The sequence below is a fragment of the Haplochromis burtoni genome, unplaced genomic scaffold (genome assembly GCF_018398535.1).
Source record: "Haplochromis burtoni strain Fernald_Lab_line unplaced genomic scaffold, NCSU_Asbu1 Contig_287, whole genome shotgun sequence".
Taxonomy (NCBI): domain Eukaryota; kingdom Metazoa; phylum Chordata; class Actinopteri; order Cichliformes; family Cichlidae; genus Haplochromis; species Haplochromis burtoni.
The window spans coordinates 682,880-703,015 of NW_024582648.1; the positions used below are offsets into that span (position 1 = coordinate 682,880).

At 38.7% G+C, this 20,136-nt stretch overlaps 1 protein-coding gene across 1 annotated transcript; it reads right to left on the reverse strand.

The window, feature by feature from the left end:
- Window positions 1-237: 237 nt before the first annotated feature.
- On the reverse strand, window positions 238-20,136 carry slc9a8 (solute carrier family 9 member 8). The gene is made up of 16 exons (XM_005940266.3): window positions 19,758-20,136; window positions 19,198-19,382; window positions 17,973-18,053; window positions 14,990-15,048; window positions 10,439-10,522; window positions 9,878-9,979; window positions 9,554-9,588; window positions 8,442-8,585; window positions 5,269-5,410; window positions 5,061-5,166; window positions 4,845-4,961; window positions 4,676-4,758; window positions 4,480-4,591; window positions 3,041-3,261; window positions 2,169-2,315; window positions 238-1,380 (listed from the first exon to the last, which is right to left on the reverse strand). The coding sequence occupies exons 1-16, from the start codon at window positions 19,994-19,996 to the stop codon at window positions 1,267-1,269; spliced, it is 1,971 nt and encodes a 656-aa protein (XP_005940328.1). The 5' UTR covers window positions 19,997-20,136; the 3' UTR covers window positions 238-1,266.

Consider the following 20,136-nt stretch of genomic DNA (forward strand, 5'->3'; position numbering starts at 1 on the left):
TACAGAGATGCACATCACCTAATATGCTTAATTGGTAGTAGGCTTTCGAGCCTATACAGCTTGGAGTAAGACAGCATGCATGAAGAGGATGATGTGGACAAAATACTCATTTGCCTAATAATTCTGCACTCCCTGTAGGTCGCCTAACTCCAGTACTAATACATTCAATTATTAACGGAATGTATTTTTTATATTATGTTATATGTATGTGTGTACATATGTGTACATATATGTGTATATATATGAGAGAGATATTTATTTATTTTTATCATCTTGTGGTACTCACAGAGCTTGTATAGAAGCCATTATCCATAAACGGCACATAAATATTCTTCAAATAAATACAAAAAAAAGACATTGCCATCTGACATTCATTGGTGCCCGTGATCAAAAGAAATACTTTGTGAACAAGGTCCACTTTTAGACAGTGTAGAGACAGAAATCTTACCCACAAATCAGCATAAACACATGGAAGTTAATTGTTTTTAGAGCTAAAGTATACATAGAAATGAAAGTAATTTCCCATTTTTCAGAGCAATAGTCTAGAATTTAGCATTTAACTATTAGTTTTATCCCACCTGCTAAACTAGTTTTAACTCTCTCCTGCATTTCTTTTGTTGCCCGGTACTTGGTCCTTTTTTAAAAATCTTTATTACATATGTATCAATATATATGCTTAAAATTTACTCAGAATAATTAATTAACAAAAATGTGGAGACTTGGAGAGAATTAAATCCAGTTGAATAGCTATTCAAACCTCTGGCAGTATATAAACATTGGCGCCATTGTTCTGTATCTTTCCCCTCATAATCTTTAAAACTTCCACTGTACTTTTAACTAAGCAAGGGACAAATAGAAATGACCCATAGAAATGGGAAGAGATAAGGTGCTTTAGAACTGAACATTTTCATCACAGTATCACTTGAGTTTTCCCTTGGATTGAAAGATTCATACAAAAGAAGAAAGAAAAACACGGGAAAAGTTTCTGAGAATCAGCAAAACTCTCTTCCTGCTGTTCAACATGTCAATGGTGCATACAATCAGATATCCTGCCAATTTCTTTACAAAGTAACAACATGTTTTTTCTCATTCAGTTTTACAGTGTTAAATGTGAGTTTTACTCAGACTGTGACTTGACACATTCCACACATTCCTGTGGAGGAAATGAAAAGTATGCTCATTTTCACAGAGGGACACACAAACCACAGCCCACACAATGTCCATAAATTGGCTTACAAAAAAAACCCAAACAAACAGTGAAAGTGATCAGAGAAGTTCGGCTTCTTCTTCGTCGTCCTCAGAGCCCGACGGTCCTTGTCGAACTTCTTCATACCACTTGTTGGTCAGAGTCTTCATTTGGATCCGGCCATGTAACAGGTCCTGTTAAAACACATCAGACACACAAAAATTTGGCAATATGTTAGAACGAACATGCACGTACAGAAATAATCGCACAAAGATGCAGAGAACTGGACAAAACAAAAGATCTGGAAACGCAATAGCCCTGCAGTGAGATCCAACTTGGTACACAATCTAATGTTCAGTGTTTTTCTTTGGTGCATTTCTTAGATGAAAAGACCTGCTTGTTCACATGCTTGTGCACATCATAAAAGGAATTTCTCATTCTTCTAACCAATATTGGCAACTTTTTCGCAGATGGTTGAGCCATTTTTTTTACATTAAGCAGTGCAGTTTGTGTTCTGTTGGTTCCTCTTGAAATAGTCTTAAAGCAAAAACATTTAGACACTTGTTCACCACATAGTGAACTGCGTGCAAAATGGTAGAAGTATTTGTCAGAATCGCTCAGACATATTTCTCAAATATTTCTATTAGATTATTGTTTCTGTGTCTAAACATGACAGTTTCATTTTGATACAAGAAACAAAGCCCTACATAACATGACCCGCCCCCCCCCCCAGAAAACTATAAATATATATATAGGAATAAACCCTTGGGCAGAAATGTTCATGCAGCCATCTTTATACATTTCCTGACGACACAGATTCTCATCCAAATCAAAACGCCCATCCTCCCCTCGCAATGAATAAATACATCATGATAATGTGAGATATATATTAATTGTGGATAAATCACAATGACTGAGGACAAAGCATGACAACTTTTAAGCTTTATATGCCACACAAAAGACTTCTCCCCGATTCGCTTACCTCCTGTGTAAGCCTGCGAGTGAAGAAGGGGTTAAGGTACTTAGCATCCAGCCACATGAAGCCCTTTAGGTCTTGCCTCTGGTAGATTTGAGCCTCATACTCCTCCTCTGTCAGTTCTGATAGATGCTCTGACTCAATGGTATTACCCTGTAGAGAAAGATGAGCACAGAGGCTGAAGTCATATAAACATATAAAGCAATTAAATGAGAGGGGGCAACAACGCAAGGAGGAGAAAAAGATGAACGCAGGAAAAAGTTCAAATGGCATAAAAGCGGTGAGACTGGTGAGTCAAGATCACACATAGAAGGAACAAAGACGAGAGGGAAAGAGCAAAGGGACCAAAGAGTGAATTACATCAAAGAGGGCTGGAGACCCGTAAGGAAAAATGGGGATTTGATAGATCTCGCAGCTAGCACCTCAGGGGGTAACACTTAGCTTTGGAAGACATCAAACATGCAAATACTATACATGCAAGTCATGAAAACACACCACCATTAGCTTCAAATGACCGCAATAATAGGATCTACTTCAAAAGAATGACCCATTATATTGAGCTAGAGCTAATACAGTTAACTGAAATATTAAACACAAGAGCTTGATTTGGGAAAAAAAAATTATTAGTGCCACTGGCTAAGGTCTATTTGTGCCTGTCAGAGGTTTGGTGTTTTCAAGTGTGAATCTCTATGATAGCAGTCCATTCCCCCTCACTGATTCAGTGTCCTTCACAATCAACCCTTTGATGTTTTTTCCCTCTGAAGTGCGCAGAAAGAGCCTGATGGCAGATGAGAGGATGGCGCAGCTAGTACCAATACAGACAACAAACTCTCTGTGTGCCCCCCGTGTGCTAGAACCCTGGGTGCTTCAATCATTACCATCTTTTGTGTCTTGCTGAGATTGACGTCCTTCTTGTTTTTACGCCGTGACTGGCTATCCTCAATGTCCATGATGCGGATGAGTGGCATGGTGCCACCCCCGAGGAAAAGAATGGTAAAGAGCACGATGATGATGGTGGTGGTGCCGATTAGCTGACGCTTCTCAATGGGTTCCAAACCCAAATGAAGGCTCAAGGCATAGGGAATAGCACCTCGCAAACCTAGCAAAGAAGGGAAAAAAAAAGCAGAATGAATGGAAAAATAAAACATTTAGCATAATGGCTTTCACAAGAAATGGTTATCATATAAAGCTCGATGTGTTTTGACTTTTTCCACATTTTAGTTTTAATGCACAAGATATACAACAGGAGCACGTCTCTGTTTAGTTAAATGATGTTTATTGTGTTCAAAAACAGTAGGACAATGGTTGTCTGCTATATCAAAAACTAGAAGTTTAGACTTACTAAACAGGCACCACAGTGTGAAGTCTTTGCTAAAAAAGTTTACTGCTTCAGTGCTTCATACCACCTTTATTTTCAATGACAGACTCAGACCTCCTCAGCACGATAGATAGCATCATAGCACAAATTTCTGGAGAGATTTTCTGACTATCTTTAGAGACGTTTTTTCAGATGCTCTTTGCTGTAGTGGTGTGTTCCTCTAACTCTCTCTTTGAACTACCCCGACTGCATTCCACAACACTCAGCCTGCTTGTTCTGGTCAGTTTTCAATTCTTCAGAAACTCTTTGCAAAATTATCACAATAAAATATTTTGCTGCTAAAGAGTCTTGAGACTGGAAGTCATCTTGTTAAGCAGTACTTTGTTACTCCTACAGGCACTTTTGATGCAGTCGACAAATTTTATTGTCCGACCTCACAGAAATCACAGGTTTATTCACTTCTGTTGCGGTGTCTACTAAACAAACAAAGAACGAGTTAAAAAATAAAGTCGAAGCAAAATATTCATTTTATCTCTAAATAACTACACAGAAGTCAGTGACTATATTAATCTTTGAATACAGAAAATGCTGCTTCAGTGATGCTTTTCTCTTTTCACTAGCTGTCGCATTCACAAGAATTTCAGAAAATTTGACCTCTGACCTTGACGATGCATCTCACATGCAGCATGTAGCAGCGTTCTGGGACACTAAGTTTTACCCAGCCAAAAAACATCGATTATGAATTCATTTTTATATTATAAAGCAGAGAAAAAGAAATCAGACATTCTTCTGATAAGGATAAGCTAAAATCAGTCCATGTTCTATCAAAAATGTGATAAACGCAACCGATTTTCCACAACAGCTGCAGAATAACACAAACTCTACTTTCATTTGCAGCCGGAGATGTGCGCACTGTATTAGTGTAATGAGTGTGGTTTAGACACCAATAAAAAGATGACGCCCTGTAATTAACGAAACACATTAGTCATGTCATCTCACCACTAAACCACATGATGAACATCATCTTAGGTGTGATCTTGTGGTCCCTGCAGAAGTTCAGCAAAAATGACAGAGGGAAGATGTTCACAGCACGGCCAAGAAGAACCAGGACCTACAGAGAGAGAACAGCTGTCATTCCTGATTACCGTGGGAATAAGCAGACAGATTAAAATGACATCAATAAAAGACAACTTACTATGCACCAGATTACAAATGACATTTCAAATTTATGAGGGAAGCTGAAGATGGAGAGGCCGAGGAACGCAAACACACACGTCTCTGGAGAAAGAAATTAAGAAAGCAGTGAAAACTTCTGATAATGACAGCCAGCGGTGAACTGGGATGCTAAGCGAGAATCTACTGACCACACATAAAGGCCACAGTGCGCAGTGTCTGCTGCATAAGGATCTGGGTGACAGGAGATAGGTTGTGATGGGTGTAGTGAGACATCACAATTCCCGCAAACAGGATAGACATTATTCCTGTAGGTGGAAACAGATGGGAGATGGAGGTCAGAGGAAAAGTCAAACATACAAAACTATTCATGTATTCATTATGTGCATGTGATTGTATTGACCCACCAGACAATTTGATTCCCTCTGCCAGTCCATAGGGAAGATAGGCAAAGATGATCATCATCCCAAACTCCAGCGATGGCGTGTTCCTCAGGTCAAAGTGTTTCAGAAACTGATTCAGTAAGTTAGGGAATTGAAATAAGGCCAGACCAGAAAATACAATTCTCACACATATAAAGTACAAACACATGCAAGGAGAATGGCGGCTGGATACAAGAGCTGAGATGAGTCCAGTGAGGGTTCCCAGTGCAGCAGAACCGAAAAACATGTTAAGGAAATAACCCAGAGCTTGTAGAAAAGTCTCCCAGCCTGTTACCGTGGAGTTGTCTGAGCGGGAAAAGAAACCCTCCGCTGTGCTGAAAAACACAAAAGGGAGGAAAGTAACAAATTAAATCTCAGTGGCACTGTGATGCATTTAGTCTTGGAATATCTTCAGTTGACACTAGAGGGCAGAAACACTCCACCAAAATTAGGAGCTGGAGAGAGCAGGCATACTGCAACTATCCTGTTGGTTCAACTGAGATATTTGTACCATACATTTCAACTTGTTTCTTTATTTTCATCACAATAAGAAACAAACTGTAAGACAAAAGTTCCCAAACATTTACTGTGATCTGTGATTACCAGAAACACCAAAATCTCTTATAGCGTGACAAATGATTATCTTGGTGCTGGCACCAAAAATGTTGCATGTTGTGTATTTCATAAATATTAGTTTAGCTGGATTCACAGTTTACATCCTATTTATAATCACAATGTTTATTAACAGCCTTCCAAGGTAAAGCATTAGCTTCTGCGTGGCGTTTGGAAATGGCTGGGCCAAACTACATGATTGCTTTCTAAGAAAACCACTTTGTTGGGTGCTAACAATAAGCACACTGCCAGGGCTGCTCAGTCAGCCTATTTATTATTTATGCACTCATTTAGACCTCAGAGACACCCGGATACTTAAGATCACTTTGCACATTTATTCTGTAGTGAGTAGGAGAGATAAGGAAACAATAAAGGGAGTGCAGATACTGAAGCTAGTGTGTGAACAGGAAACCCGAACAACGTTTCTGTCAAACTTGTCTGTCAAGTTTCTGTCGCCTGTCTGAGGTAGTCAGTAAGCAGATAACAGCAGAAACTAGATAAACATTTCTGAGTAGCAGATATTCTGAAGAAAATCTAAAGGTGTGTCAAGACAAACTTCAGTGATAAGTTCAGACATTGACCACTTTCAGCCTTCCAGCCACTGGGTTTCATCCTTTTCCCGATTTTGACGGCAGCCTGCTCACATCCAGTAATTTAAGGTCTATAAAAACAAAATATATTGCTATTTCTATCCTCTTCAGTCTTACCCATGAAAGCAAAATGAGTCATCTGCAAAAACTAGGTCAAGTTCAAAGGTTGGAAAATGCCGGATATCAAAATTTTAAGCCACTGGTGTGTTACTGTTGGTGTGTTTAAGAGGTCTACTGCACTCAACCAAATGATTAAGCCTTGAGGACAATATAAGTCAGCACAAGAGCACATGAGTATATGTTTTAATATGAAAAATATCCCTCTCTCTCTCTCCTTGCTTTCTCCTCATGTAACCTGGTCGAGGCAGGTGGCTGTCCTATCTGAGCTTGGTTCAAGAATGTTCTTCTTGTTAGAATAGTTTTTTTTCTCCTCACTATTGCAAACATCAGTATTTAGTATAACGTGAGACAGCAGGCTATACAAATACATATGCCCCGAGATCCTGAGTTGAGTGCTGTTATGAATGAAGCGCTATATAAAGAAAACTGAACTGAAATTTAATTTTAAAAAAATACTGAAAATGTAGGCATTTTATACATATACATCAGTAGATCTTTATTGTGTTACTTAATGATGTATTTTTCACAGAGTTGTATAGATTGTATATAGATTGTAACTCTTGTGGTTGGCAGATCATGCTATTGTTTCCTGTTTTGTTCAAAGTGCAATACGCCACCCAATTTAGAAAAATGACAACTTGCTCTTACATCCTCTTACAGGATGTAAGAGCAAGTTGTTTGAAACATGCTTGTGAAGATTTTCGCAGTAATAACTGCATTATTACCTAATCCACCACCCATTCTCTCTCAAGACCCAATGCAGGGTTGTGCGGAGGAGCTAAAGCCTCTATCACAGTGGCCATAGGATGAGAGGCAGGGTACACCTTGGCCAGGTTGCCAGTGTGTCCGAACATAAACAATGGCTAATGTTTATGTTTATTCTGTTAACTTCATGGTCTTCTTGTAAATGAAATGCCACTGTTTACTTTAAAATGATCGCATTTTCTTCTCTGCTTTCGTGAACTCAATGGCCTTTGCGTCAAAATGGGAAAAAATGTTACGCTTATTTTATGCACCAACAATATGATTGAATAAAATTAAACTGATCAGGAGAGCTGCAGTTCAGTAAGTGCTGTAATGGGCTAATATGATTTCAGCTAAAAGCAGGTACTGCTATTCTGATCCCACTTTATAGCTAGTATTTGTTTGCATTTTGTCTAACTGGTACCTGTAAAACCAAATTTGAATGAACTAATAGCAGTCCGTGCTTGTAACAAATGTTGAATTACTTTGAAAGAAAGTAATCTTAGAAGTGTAGTACTTGTGATGTTTTGAAACATGTAATTTTTTGCTGATTTCTATGAGCATTTGGGGATCTTTATTTGTTGTTATATGACTGCCACAGTAAATGTCTAATATCTTATCCCCCATGTGTCTAGTTTAATGGACCTTAATGAGGTGATCACAGTCAAGCAAGTTGGGCATACTAATATGTTTTCATTTGAAACAATTTTTACTATAATTAAACATGGGACCCAGTCAAGTGTTTTAAGAATTGAAACATTGAGACTTTTGGAAATCCTGCTGACCCATATTAGCTAGAAATTGTTTTAGTCTGAACAAACAGAAAAAGAGAGTTTTAGAAGCATCCATGTTCACTATTCGTCATACCTTGATTTGTGAAGCCCCTGTCACATAGAACTTTTCCAGTAGAAACACATTAAATCAGCCCTCTACTAACAGTGGTTCATTCAGCATGGATAAAGAATTACAGGCACTGCTGAACTTATCAATGCCAGCAGCAGCTATTGCTTAATCATGCTAGTAGTGCCTACATGCCAAGGTTATTAAATAAACCTCATCTGTACAGTGATCAATGTAAAAAGCTGTTTTAATATGAAAACAGAAGTTTGGATTTGGCCTCAGTTGCTGTTAGATTTTAAGACGCTATGTTGTGTTGTACATCTAACCCTTGTATAACATCTGCAGAGTGCAGACTCTATGCATGCTGTCCTTAGGCCTACTTTTTGATAAAGACTGGGAAAATGTAAATGTGCCAGTGTGTGCAATGGAGAATATTCAAGTCATGAAGGAGTGTCCTTACTTGGTGAGGACAATGGAGACAGCATCGTTGAGAATGCTTTCACCAAACACCAGCATATTAAGGACTGGGTCCACGTTGAGTGCATTGAATATGGCAATGGTAGCTACGGGGTCCACGGCTGAGATCAGTGAGCCAAAGGCAAAGCTACAGCAAAGTAGAAGGGAATGAGAAAGATTTACTTCATTCATAAAAGAAATTAAGACACAAACACATGTGGGCAGTAAAAGAGGAAAAACATTTCTAAAATAAATAAGAGGAAGCAAGAGACAAGAAATATGATTTTTACTTTCTCTGACTTTAAAGGAGTCCGAATGCATACAAAGTAGCACACTTTAGTACTAGGAAAATAAAACATTAAAAGATTATCAAAAGTTTCCTGGGGAAAAAAACTGACAAAAAAAACAACCAAACAAAAAACCGCAGAAACAGGTGTAAAAATGGAGCAATTACTCAAGAAGTCAAGAGGCTGTATTGGGACTTTCCATCAGAAAATCTATTGAGCTATGTACCCTACATTCTAAAAAACCCCCCAAATGTAAACTCCTTTAAGTTATTTCTGAGTTATTTTCTTTGTTTCATTCAAAAACAAATAAAATACGTAGGCTAAAGTACTGCCGGAATGTGCTAGTTGCTAGAAAAAACACATGGGTGTGGAGTAACATGCTGTGTTTGTACTGGATATGTCTCTGGTAGGTGGATTGTCCTGTTACTTTGAACTCCTAAAAGACAAACCCTTCAGATGTAGAGGGCACAGTTCAAACTAAGTAGGAAGAGGGTGTTATTAAGAATAGAGGGGGAAAAAAAGAATAAGATAAGATAAACCTTATTAGTCCCACACGTGGGAAATTTGTTAATTTTCCCACGTGAGTAAGTTACACTAGTGAGTAAGTTTTGACCTTTTGTGGCTCATGTAAAAATGGTAAATTCAAGGAATTCACACTAGCAGAAAATGATCTCAGCTCAGTATGTGATTTCATCAGTGAAATACATGTTTAGTCCAAGACTAGGCTTAACACCTGTCAGCAAAACTGAGCCAAGTTTTATCTGACACAGAAAAATTCCATCACAATGAAGTAAGAAAGCTCACAGTAAATGCTTAGAAAAAATCTCACCTATCAGTCATGGTCATCTTATAGATAACATCAGCCTGTGAGGAGGGTTATCAAAAAAAAAAAAAAACAAAGCCCCAGATTGTTAAGCTGCAAGAAAACATCTGATTACGTCGATATCAGTGTTACAGATTTGTACAATAAGAAAGTGATAATGGTGATGCAGCAATAATTTATTTTTGAGCATATCCCATTAAACATTTCCTGTACTAACAAAACCCTGACAGAACATTGAAAATATTATATCATGAGGTCACATACTCTTTAACTGAATGAGGGCTGTGTGTCACGGGCCTGTGTTGATTACTAGATTAATAGAAACATCACCTGGCCAAGGAAATAGATGCCTCCTCCAACTATGAAGGCAGAGATAGCTGTGCCAATCACAGCAAAGAGGGTAATGGAACCAATGTTCTGGAAGAAGTTACCCTGAAGACACAAGAACATGCAGGTTAAGTATTAGATACTGCCAGCAAAAAAAATTATAGCATAATTTCACAGAGAGTTGTAAAAAACTAAAAAGACTGTGACCTTTTAGTTGTTTGGAAAAAATGAAGCCAGTTAATAATGTAAAAAATAAATAAAATATTGATAAAATAAAAACAAAGGGAGCAAAAACTCCATTATCAAAACAAAAAACACAAACAGGTGACCTGCTTAAGCCTCTTGCTGCTTTGAATGATTTGTAGGTACTGCATTTGTAAATGTAACACACATACTAAAAGGCTCCAGCTTATTGCTGGGTTGCTCAGACTTTTGGTCTCATGAATCTTATTCCGTCACGCCTAAAGGTCAGTTTTGTCCTTTATAAATATACGTGGTGGTTTGTACTGTTTTAAGAACACGAGGGTGCTGGTTGTGTAAATCCAGCCTCATACACACACGTACCTTATGTAAAGAGTATCCAGATTCAAAGATGATGGGTGGCAAAAGCAAAAGGAAGAACATGTTGGGTCTGAACATTTCCTCCTCCTTTTAGGAAAACAAAAAACAAAACATTTTATTGGTAAATAAACTGCAGCAGAGAGGTGACAAAATGCTGCCTTTAACCTTGGATTAGAGCTGCAAACTGGTCAATAGTAACAAACTGATGAGGTACAAGTACAATTGCAAGTGTCATTACTGTAAAGTGAGACATGTGCAAGCATTGAGTCATAGTTTCAAATTTAAAGAAAACATCTGAAAACGTTAAAGGGAAATGTAACTGTGCTAGTCAAAGAAAAACAGCACTTAAATAATTTGGACTGTTACACATATGACATTGTTAATCTAAACAGGAATTCTTAGCAATACTGTTAACGCAAAAAGTATGTACATGCCAGTAAATGATAAAACACTAACTTGTGGTTACGCATTCAACAAACACTCCACATTATTCATCGGACACATGAAAGCCGGTACAGTGACCATCAGCTGACCTAATGAGTCATGGGGGAGGAGAAACGGTGAGGGCGAGGGGGGCTGCCTGAGCTGTTATAGTTACAGCTCTTTATCTGACAAAACAAATTTGGATGTCGACTCCTCAACAATGAGCACACACACACACACACACACACACACCCAACAGGTATTTGTCTAAGGACCGCCTGCCCTGCCTTCCTATTAGGCAACTCACCATTCTATAGAAGCTTTTAAACATGCTCACTTCAACATGCTGTAAACAGGCTGTGAGCTCATCGTTCATATAAACAAGAACACACACACACACACACACACAAACAGGGACCTTGGCTCTCTGATTATTTCAGCAAAATAATGCAATCTTTGTTGCTTCTCAGCTAAATGGGCCAGCCTCCAAGATCAGGCACAGGCATCATGTGCCCATGCCTTACGCTCTAGCTGCCAATGTGTCTGTGCATCATGCACCGTGTGTTCTTGTGTTAGCCAAAGTGTGTTTGGACGTGTGTGTCAACACACAGTATGCATTAATAAATGTTCATGCACAAGTTATATTTCTGAGCGGTTGACACGGCGGTTGCTTCTGTTAGAAAGTTTGAAAAAGGCAGAGCCATATTTACAGCACTCAGTCAACAATCTCCCTCTTTGTATTATGAAAGCCTGTCAGCACAGCTGGTTGAACCTGAATTTCAATCCCAACAACCCCATTAGCAGATGGACGTTTAGACAGTTATTTCCACACTTGATGTGGCTTTCCTGGAAAGTATTGCAACAGGCCGGCAACACCTGAGTGTGTAATTAGATCCATAACTTTTTTCTCACATACACAATCCCATTCCACAATCCTCCAATTTACCATTTGAGACACTATTTTTATAGAATTTGCTATCAAACACGATAAGTAGTTTATTAACTACTTATTTTTATTAAGTAGTTAATAAAAAGGTTTAAGAACTTTTAGATTTTAGGGGTAGTAGATTTTAATTGAAAATATGCTGGCATAACTTCTTGCATAATCTTCTGCTTTTAGGTATTTGTTTTTTACCTTTCTAAGTAATTATTTAGAATTTAAAGAGCATAACTGGAGTGATATAAGATGAGACAGAACCACAAAAAAAGAAACCAAACGTGTGGGTGCAGGAGCAGTCATTTTAGTTCAGACGGTAAATTTCTCAATATCAACAAAACCATGGCTACAAGCACAGAGAGTCAAGCACTGAGGACAGCCTGCGGAGGATGTACTGTATGCTTATGCTAAAAGGCTATGCCCTTGCTTACTTTGTTTTTCCAAAACATTCAAATTTCAGGAAAAGTAGACCAACTCTTGCTTCCAGGTTACCAGTTTCTCTCGACATTTAGGTCAAGCAGAAGTCTTCAGGCCAGGTGCTCAAGAATGAATATTAACACCACAGACACATGAAAGTATGCCATGCGTGCACTGCGACCTGACGTCTACCACTGTACTCCCAAGGCACCAATGCACGTGTTCCTTTAATGCTAATAAAAATGCCAACTGGGAGGACTGAACAAGTACACATTGGTTTTTCTCTACACATACCTCAAAGGATTCTCATTACTTTGCAGGTAAGAGACTGGTTAAAAGTGGAGTGCAATAAATAATATTTATCAATGAATGAAACAATTAAATAAATTGTTAAATAAAACAGTCTAAAGGAGAAAGAATTGTTCTTTAGAATTTTGGGTCAAACAAATGTTGTTGGGCGTTACATTTACACTGACTGACAAAGCACTAGACTTTAGGCAAGATAGCACTGCAATCTCCTCCTGAAACTGGAGAAAGTTATGGACTGATGAGGAGTAATGAGATTTCAGAAGCTGAAAGGAAAGATGAAATGGATAAAACCAGAAAGCTGACGATGGGTATACTCGGGAGAAGAGCTGATACAGAGCTTGAACTAAATGAGAAAAGATGAATGCCAAAGATGAAGAGAACACAGTTAAAAGAGAGTTGAGAGATAACAAAAAATATGAGTGCAGATGTTGAAGAGACCTTCATTTATAGTACAGGGTCCCTGGAGGCTTGATTTTGACAACCGGTGAAATCACCACATTAAAAAAAAGCACAAAAAAGCCCCTAAAACCACAATTAAAACTTCTCTCATTCTGTCGCTCTCTCTCTCCGTGGCGTGGGAGACATCTAATAAAATATGTGCAGCCCTTTGGGGCTAAAACACACCACTGCTGCCACTGAAGCAAAGTGACAAGCCCAGATAGGACAATACAGAAAAGCTTAAACAGAGAGAGAGGTCTTGTTTGGAGTACAAATATTCTTGTTTATCTCGCTCGGTTTTGGCGATGAGACAAATTTCTACGATTGTAAGACTTAATACCAGCATGCTACTTCCACAATCTGTGTCAGAAAACATGGGAGAGACGGGGGGGGATGAAGGTAAGTATAAGGAAAAAACAGAGAGGCCTTCCCTGCATGTGCTAGAAAAAAGCACACAGGAAAAGGCTCTCTTTGTATGGTGGGTTGTAGTGAGTGCACTGAAGATAGAAAGCTCAGTTGTCAAAAGCAAAGACAGCAGATTGGTGGTAAAAAGGAAAGAGCAAATCCAGCAATAACAGGATGCTGCTGCCTGAGGGAGTTGTACACCCTTCAGGCAGGGTATAGGGCAGTCCTCCAGGCTGGCGAGATTAACCAAGTGGGCCAGCTGTAGAAATGCTCTAGTTGGATGAGGTGGCGCCAGCCTTACAGGCAGCTACCAAAAGACATTGATCAGGGAGAACAGATCCCTTTAATTAATTATAAAAATAAAGCACAAACCTACAAACAAATGTACAATTTCAAAACAGCTGCAATTAAAAGTAAACAATAAAAAAAAAACATGCTTACAGAAGCCCAGTTCTGCCACTGGCAATCTTACTTCAAACTGGTTTCATCGTGCTTCACGGAAGCTTTTTAAAAAACAAATAGGTCAGACATAATTCATTTGCATTGTGTCCTAGGTCTTTTCAGGTCTCAAATGGGCTATAAACCACTTAGCATATCCATGCTCCAGCAAAGAAGCAGCTGCCATAGTGTAATTCATATTACTTTACTACTATTGAAGTCACTGCTGCCTAGACATAGACAGGAGAGCAGGCTTGTTTGCTACAACTTAAACACAAATACAGACATAGCAGTCTAGAGATTTACAGGACTGGGGCAATGTGTGGAAAAGGGCTCCAGGGGCTCTGGTTACTAATGTAGATGACTCAGCAATACCCTGGGGGCTCCAAGCTTAAAAGACAATGGGACCCTGTGTGCAAGAAACATTGGCATAACCTGTCCTCTTGTCCTGCCTCCCTTTCACTCTGCATATCCTTCCCTGTGCCTCTCCTGTTCACTTATTTTCTAACTCACTGGCAGAGAACAGGGAATGTTAATTAAAGGGTCCGAGAACTGCAGGGGGGAAAAAGGCTTGTGGGGGGGGCATACCAAGCACAAAAATGGTGCATGTCACAGGTCGATAACAAAGTTTGCATGATACGAATGATGACATTTGTGACAACAGGAACCAGGAAATTAATGAATGAGTGAAGAAAGAGAAGTTGAAAAATGAAAGCAGATGTTTTGGGCAGGTGTGGGAAGGGATTTTCTAGGGAATTTGTTGCATTACAAGTTACAGGACTGTGCATTACGTAGGAATGCAACTGCACTAAATATGATCAATCACTGTATCTATCCAAAGTATAAAATGGGCAAAGGTTTTAGAGAATACTTTTGTATATTTTTTGTGCGTTTGTGGGAATGTAATTATTTTACTCCACTCTAAGAAAATCAAGCAAAACTAAGAACCACACATTTTGAATCTGAGAGCAGTGAGTGCAGCGTGGAGATAAGAAAGGTTGCTATGGGTTAAGCTGTGGACATGCACTGCATATGTGTATTTGTTTGTGTGCTTGCAGTGTAGACGAATGTGATTATTTTACCTAATGCTAAAGTAATCAAAACCAAAAAAAGTTACATTTTAAATTTGGACCAAGTGCAGTGCTGACAGAAGAAAAAAAACATGTTGAAACCCAGTAAAACTATACCTTCCAGTTGGCCAGTTCCTGGAACTCAATGATCTTAATGAAGCCTCCCATTAGAATCCCTGGAAAGAGTAAGGAAATACCAGTGTTTGAAAAAAAACGTTTACTACTTAATTTCATGAAAATCACGCAACACATGCTATTTTAGTGGTTTACAGTAAATACCTCATAAATGTCATCATAGTTCAATTATAACTTGTTTAAAAGAGCTATGGTTATACTTTTGTCTTTGAGAACATCCTGCTGGGGCTTCAGTTCTCTTTCTACACAACCCAGCAGAACATTAATTAAAAGGGTGATGAAACACAAAGCTTTGTAAAGAGTCGAGAAAAGGAGATAGATAAGATGAAGACAGAAATTAAACACGAGCCTCAAAGCAGTGTGTAAGTTCTAGATATATTGGCAGATGGAGAGTGATAGTGCAGAGGAAGACATACAAAGAATAGATGGGGAAAAAGGAAGTGATGAGGAAGGAAAAGCAGCCTTTTCTGATTTGTAAGCAGTGTGTTATCTCTCTTCAGCAGAGTCCCCTGTGACGAGGCCTGTCTTATATGCAGCAAGCAGGTCGTGCAAAAGCAAAAGGCCTTCAGGGTGAAGACAGATGGGTGTCACTGAATTATAGCGAGTGTAACTGCACAGACATGTAAAGAGGAAGCTGGTGGAGAGAATTAGAACGAGAATTAACCTAAATCGACTGCACAGAGGAAGCAAAGCTGCACCTCAGGAGAAAAATGAAATACATCTTGGTTTGTTTTTTTTGTTTTTTGTTTTTTTTTAAATTAAGTACTTCTTAAATATTGAATAAGGCTGCAAATGGCACCAATGAGTTAGTGTTTGCTCATCTTAAATCACACAGACAACCTAAAGAAAAACGATTTCCCTTAGGTCGTCTACCCTTTGTTTCATTTTGTTGCATAACACAGATGAAAACTGAGTCTCTCTGTGTGTATAGAACATATGAGTAATATATGAAGTCTTGTGAAAAACTAATTACCCCCCCCACCCCTTAATGCTGCCATAAGAATGAACATAAAAATGAATAGAATAGACTTTTACTGTAATTGTACATGTACAACAAAAGAGGTAATATGTCTGATTAACTGTTTATCAGCAAGTGTGTGTTACCTCTATAAAAGCTGACGCCTGGGATGTTAACCCAAGTGCTACATCTCAGACACTACAGCCCTGAGTGAAGCGTGTTAGAAAAAGACTGAACAAATACCGCTTGCTTTTAACAGCTGCCAGGAGAAGCCACTTCTCTTTAAAAATGATTTGATCTTGTTTTGCAGCCACAGGATCTGGGTACCATGCTGTTGTGGAGTCAACTGTGAACTCCTCTGTTTACCAAAGTATTTTTGCTTTAAATATGTGACTATCTGCATGAAAGTTAAAGGTTGGCCAAAATTGGTTCATGGAAAAGGACTGAATGGCTGAAAAAAAAAAAAAAAAAAGAATCAAGGCGCGGCAATGGCCCAATCAAAGTTCAGATGTCAACCTGATTGCAACCCTTAACAGAGCTGTGCGTGAAGAAATTCCAGCAAAATTCAATGAGCTGAAGCAACGTTGTAAAGAAATTCCTCCACAATGCTACGAGAGACTGTTCATTTATACAAAAATCAATTACTTCCAAGTTTTTGCTGGAAAGGTTCTTCTACAAGCTACTGACTCATGTTTTTAACAAGAATGCAAAGACATCTCAACGTTTAAAACAATCCATATGCTTTGGTGCAATTCATCTACTGTCTGAAATAAGCCATTTCTGCTCTTCTGCCTTTAAGGCCACACCGATTTGAAGGAAAATTACTTCTGTTTGGCTGCTCCTCACAAACAGAAGGTTCAAACATTAGATGGCTGAGGCTGCACTGCCATGAGCTCTTAATATCCAATTGAGGATTACCCTCTTTGACATAATAAAGTTCCTTACAGAACGTTCATTGTAAAATGCTAAAAACTGGTGATTCAGATAAGTCTGAAGGCTAAGTGTTTTATCTAAATTAGGCAGGGCAAGTTTATTTATATAGCAAAATTCAACAGCAAGGTGATTCAAAGTGTCTTACAGAGACATAACAAAACAAAAACAAATAAAAAGGATGATTTAAGATGAAAAAAAGGAGCAGTAGATAAAATTAGTAGTTAAAATATAAGTTTTGAAATTTAAGCTTAAAAATAAAACAATGCGGATTTGGTGCTTTATTCAAATGCAGCTGAGTCAGGTGAGTCTTCAAACTGGATTTAAATAAACTGAATGTTTCAGATGATCTGAGGCTTTCTGGGAGTTTGTTCTAGATATATGGAGAATAAAAGCTGAATGCAGCTTCTCGGTGTCTGGTTCTGACTCTGGGAACTGATAAAAAACCGGATCCAGATGACCTGAGGGATCTGGAAGGTTCATACTGGGTCAGGAGGTCACTGATGTACTTTGGTCCTAAACCATTCAGAGCTTTATAGACCAGCATCAGAACTTTAAAGTCTATCCTCTGACGGACAGGCAGCCAGTGTAAAGACCTCAGAGCTGGACTGATGTGGTCCACTTTTTTGGTCTTAGTGAGGACTCGAGCAGCAGAGTTCTGAATGAGCTGTAGTTGTCTGACTGATTTTTTAGGTAGACCTGTAAAGATGCTGTTACAGTAATCAAGCCTACTATAGATGAATGCATGGACTAGTTTTTCCAGGTCTTGTTGAGACATCAGATCTTTAGTAAGATAGTAAGCTGACTTTGTTATTGTCTTAATGTGTTTTTCTAAGTTTAGGTCTGAGTCCATCACTACATCCAAATTTCTGGCCTGGTTGGTGGTTTTTAAATTAAATGGAAATATGTTGACATAATATAATTTTTTTTCTGAACCTCCATTAATGTAAACATAAATATGACAGATAACAAGAAATAAAATTCTACTTTAATTACTTGGACAAATACACTTATGATGTTAAAATTTTAGTATGATGCCAAATGCAATTACAAATATAATACATAAGCAGTACTTACCTAAGGACACAACAGCCACACTCTCTGGAAGAAAATGCAGCTTGAACTTGATGAGCAGGTGCACCAATATGATGCAAATACCTGGGGGTGAGTGTTAAGAGAAACATACATCCATGTTAATAAAATCACACCGTCTCCCAAATATTACAGTATTGTCATCTTTTCTCAAGCTGCCTTCCTTCCAGTAACCAAATGCACAGGGATGTCAATGAGAGACGAAGAGTACCATTGAGCTCCAATTAAATTTCTTAATAATTTAATTTAATTTCTTGGACACTGAATCCAGGAGAGATTTACTGATTAAACCTGAATTATTAGTCATATGGGAAATGCTGAATTAAATGGCCCGTATTTGTATAGCGCTTTACTTAGTCCCTAAGGACCCCAAAGCGCTTTACACGTTCAGTCATCCACTCATTCACACACACTGGTGACGGCAAGCTACATTGTAGCCATAGCCGCCCTGGGGCGCACTGACAGAGGCGAGGCTGCCGGACACTGGCGCCACTGGGCCCTCTGACCACCACCAGTAGGCAACGGGTGAAGTGTCTTGCCCAAGGACACAACGACTGAGACTGTACAAGCCGGGGCTCGAACCGACAATCTTCCGATTACAAGTCAAACTGCCAACTCTTGAGCCACGATCACCCCGAGGCCAAATTCATTCATGCAGCAAGGTAATGAGAGGCAACTTTACAACATATACAACTATGTGGCTTCTAAACTGCTCTCTGAGATAATTTTTCCATTTTCCTAGTTTAGTAAACATTTTTTTCCATATGTTTCTTTAAACCAATGAGATGTTTTCTTAGTTTACAACTAAAACTGCATGCTTTCGCAGTGTAAATCAGTCTAAATAGTAAGTACATGTGTCATTCATGATAGTATCTTGGTTTATAATCTGACAGCGAGATAGTGGACTAATGTGCATAATGGCTACTTTGGATGGTACTTCATGTCCATTCAGTGTGTAACCACATCCTCTATATGCACTGGTATCATCCTAGATCCCCATCTACAAACTTGATTTAATAAAACACTAAATTGGTTCTCCATTATTATGGGTACGGGATGAATTATGCATGCTTTGTTAACCACAAGATGCATATTTCCTGCTGTAAAACAATTTACTTCTTTTGGTCTATCCTGTTTGCTCAGACAAACTGTGATCTTGACAGACAATATGGAGTCAGACTTATTCGGTGATGGGTGAAAACACACTAACCAATAACAAGCAGGCTGAAGAATATGGTCATCCCGCTGGACTGTTCTTCTTCTTGGGCCTTAACCCCTGTCTGCACTGGCAGAATGGGCTTGACTGTTGGGGGTGCCGGGGTAGTTGGCTTGACAGTAGTTGTTGTTGAGTGAAGGGTGTCATTGTAGTAGTTGTCGGTGGTGTCATTGGACTTACTGCAAGGTGACAGACAGATTAGATTCAGAGGTGACTATGTCAGTTATCTCAATATGGCTCAGTTACTCTTGCATTTAAACAGCTGCCATTTTGATCTAGTCTAAGTTTAAGTTAGGTAGAGCTGAATGGAGCACATAAAAACATTTACCCAGTTTAAACAGATGGGATACAGATTTTGTTTTGGTGAAATTATGTTTGTCTATGTATTTTTGTACTTGTAATATTAGAAAGTATAATATTTATTTGGCATCCATACAAAAAATGATTAGGCTTGTACCGTGTACAAGCCAAACTACTGAAACTACTTCTAGCTAGGTACAATATGCCAAGTTAATCCAGAGAGAGTACTGAAATTAGTTTTTGCCGTCTCTGACCTGACCGATGACCCATCCTTCTGTAACTCGTTTGAATCGAGGTTCGAACCATGTTCTGTTTCATGGTTTTCTACTGACTGCCCTTCCTCGGCTATAATATTGTCCTGTTGGTTCACATTTCCTCCATCGTCATCTCTCTCATGCAAGGCAAGTGAGTTTTCCCTCTCTGCTCGCTCTGACGCACAAAAACTTACGAACAACAGAAAAAAGGACAAGACTTTAACAATAACGCCTCTCATCCTCAACCGACTTTTTTAAACATTAAAGCTACGTTTTGTAATTAAAAAAAGATCGTCTGTTTCATGTCGACAGCTCCATGTATCTGTTGACATTTCGACTCTACTTCCGGTTAAATCTTTTGCTGGGAGTTGTAGTTTTT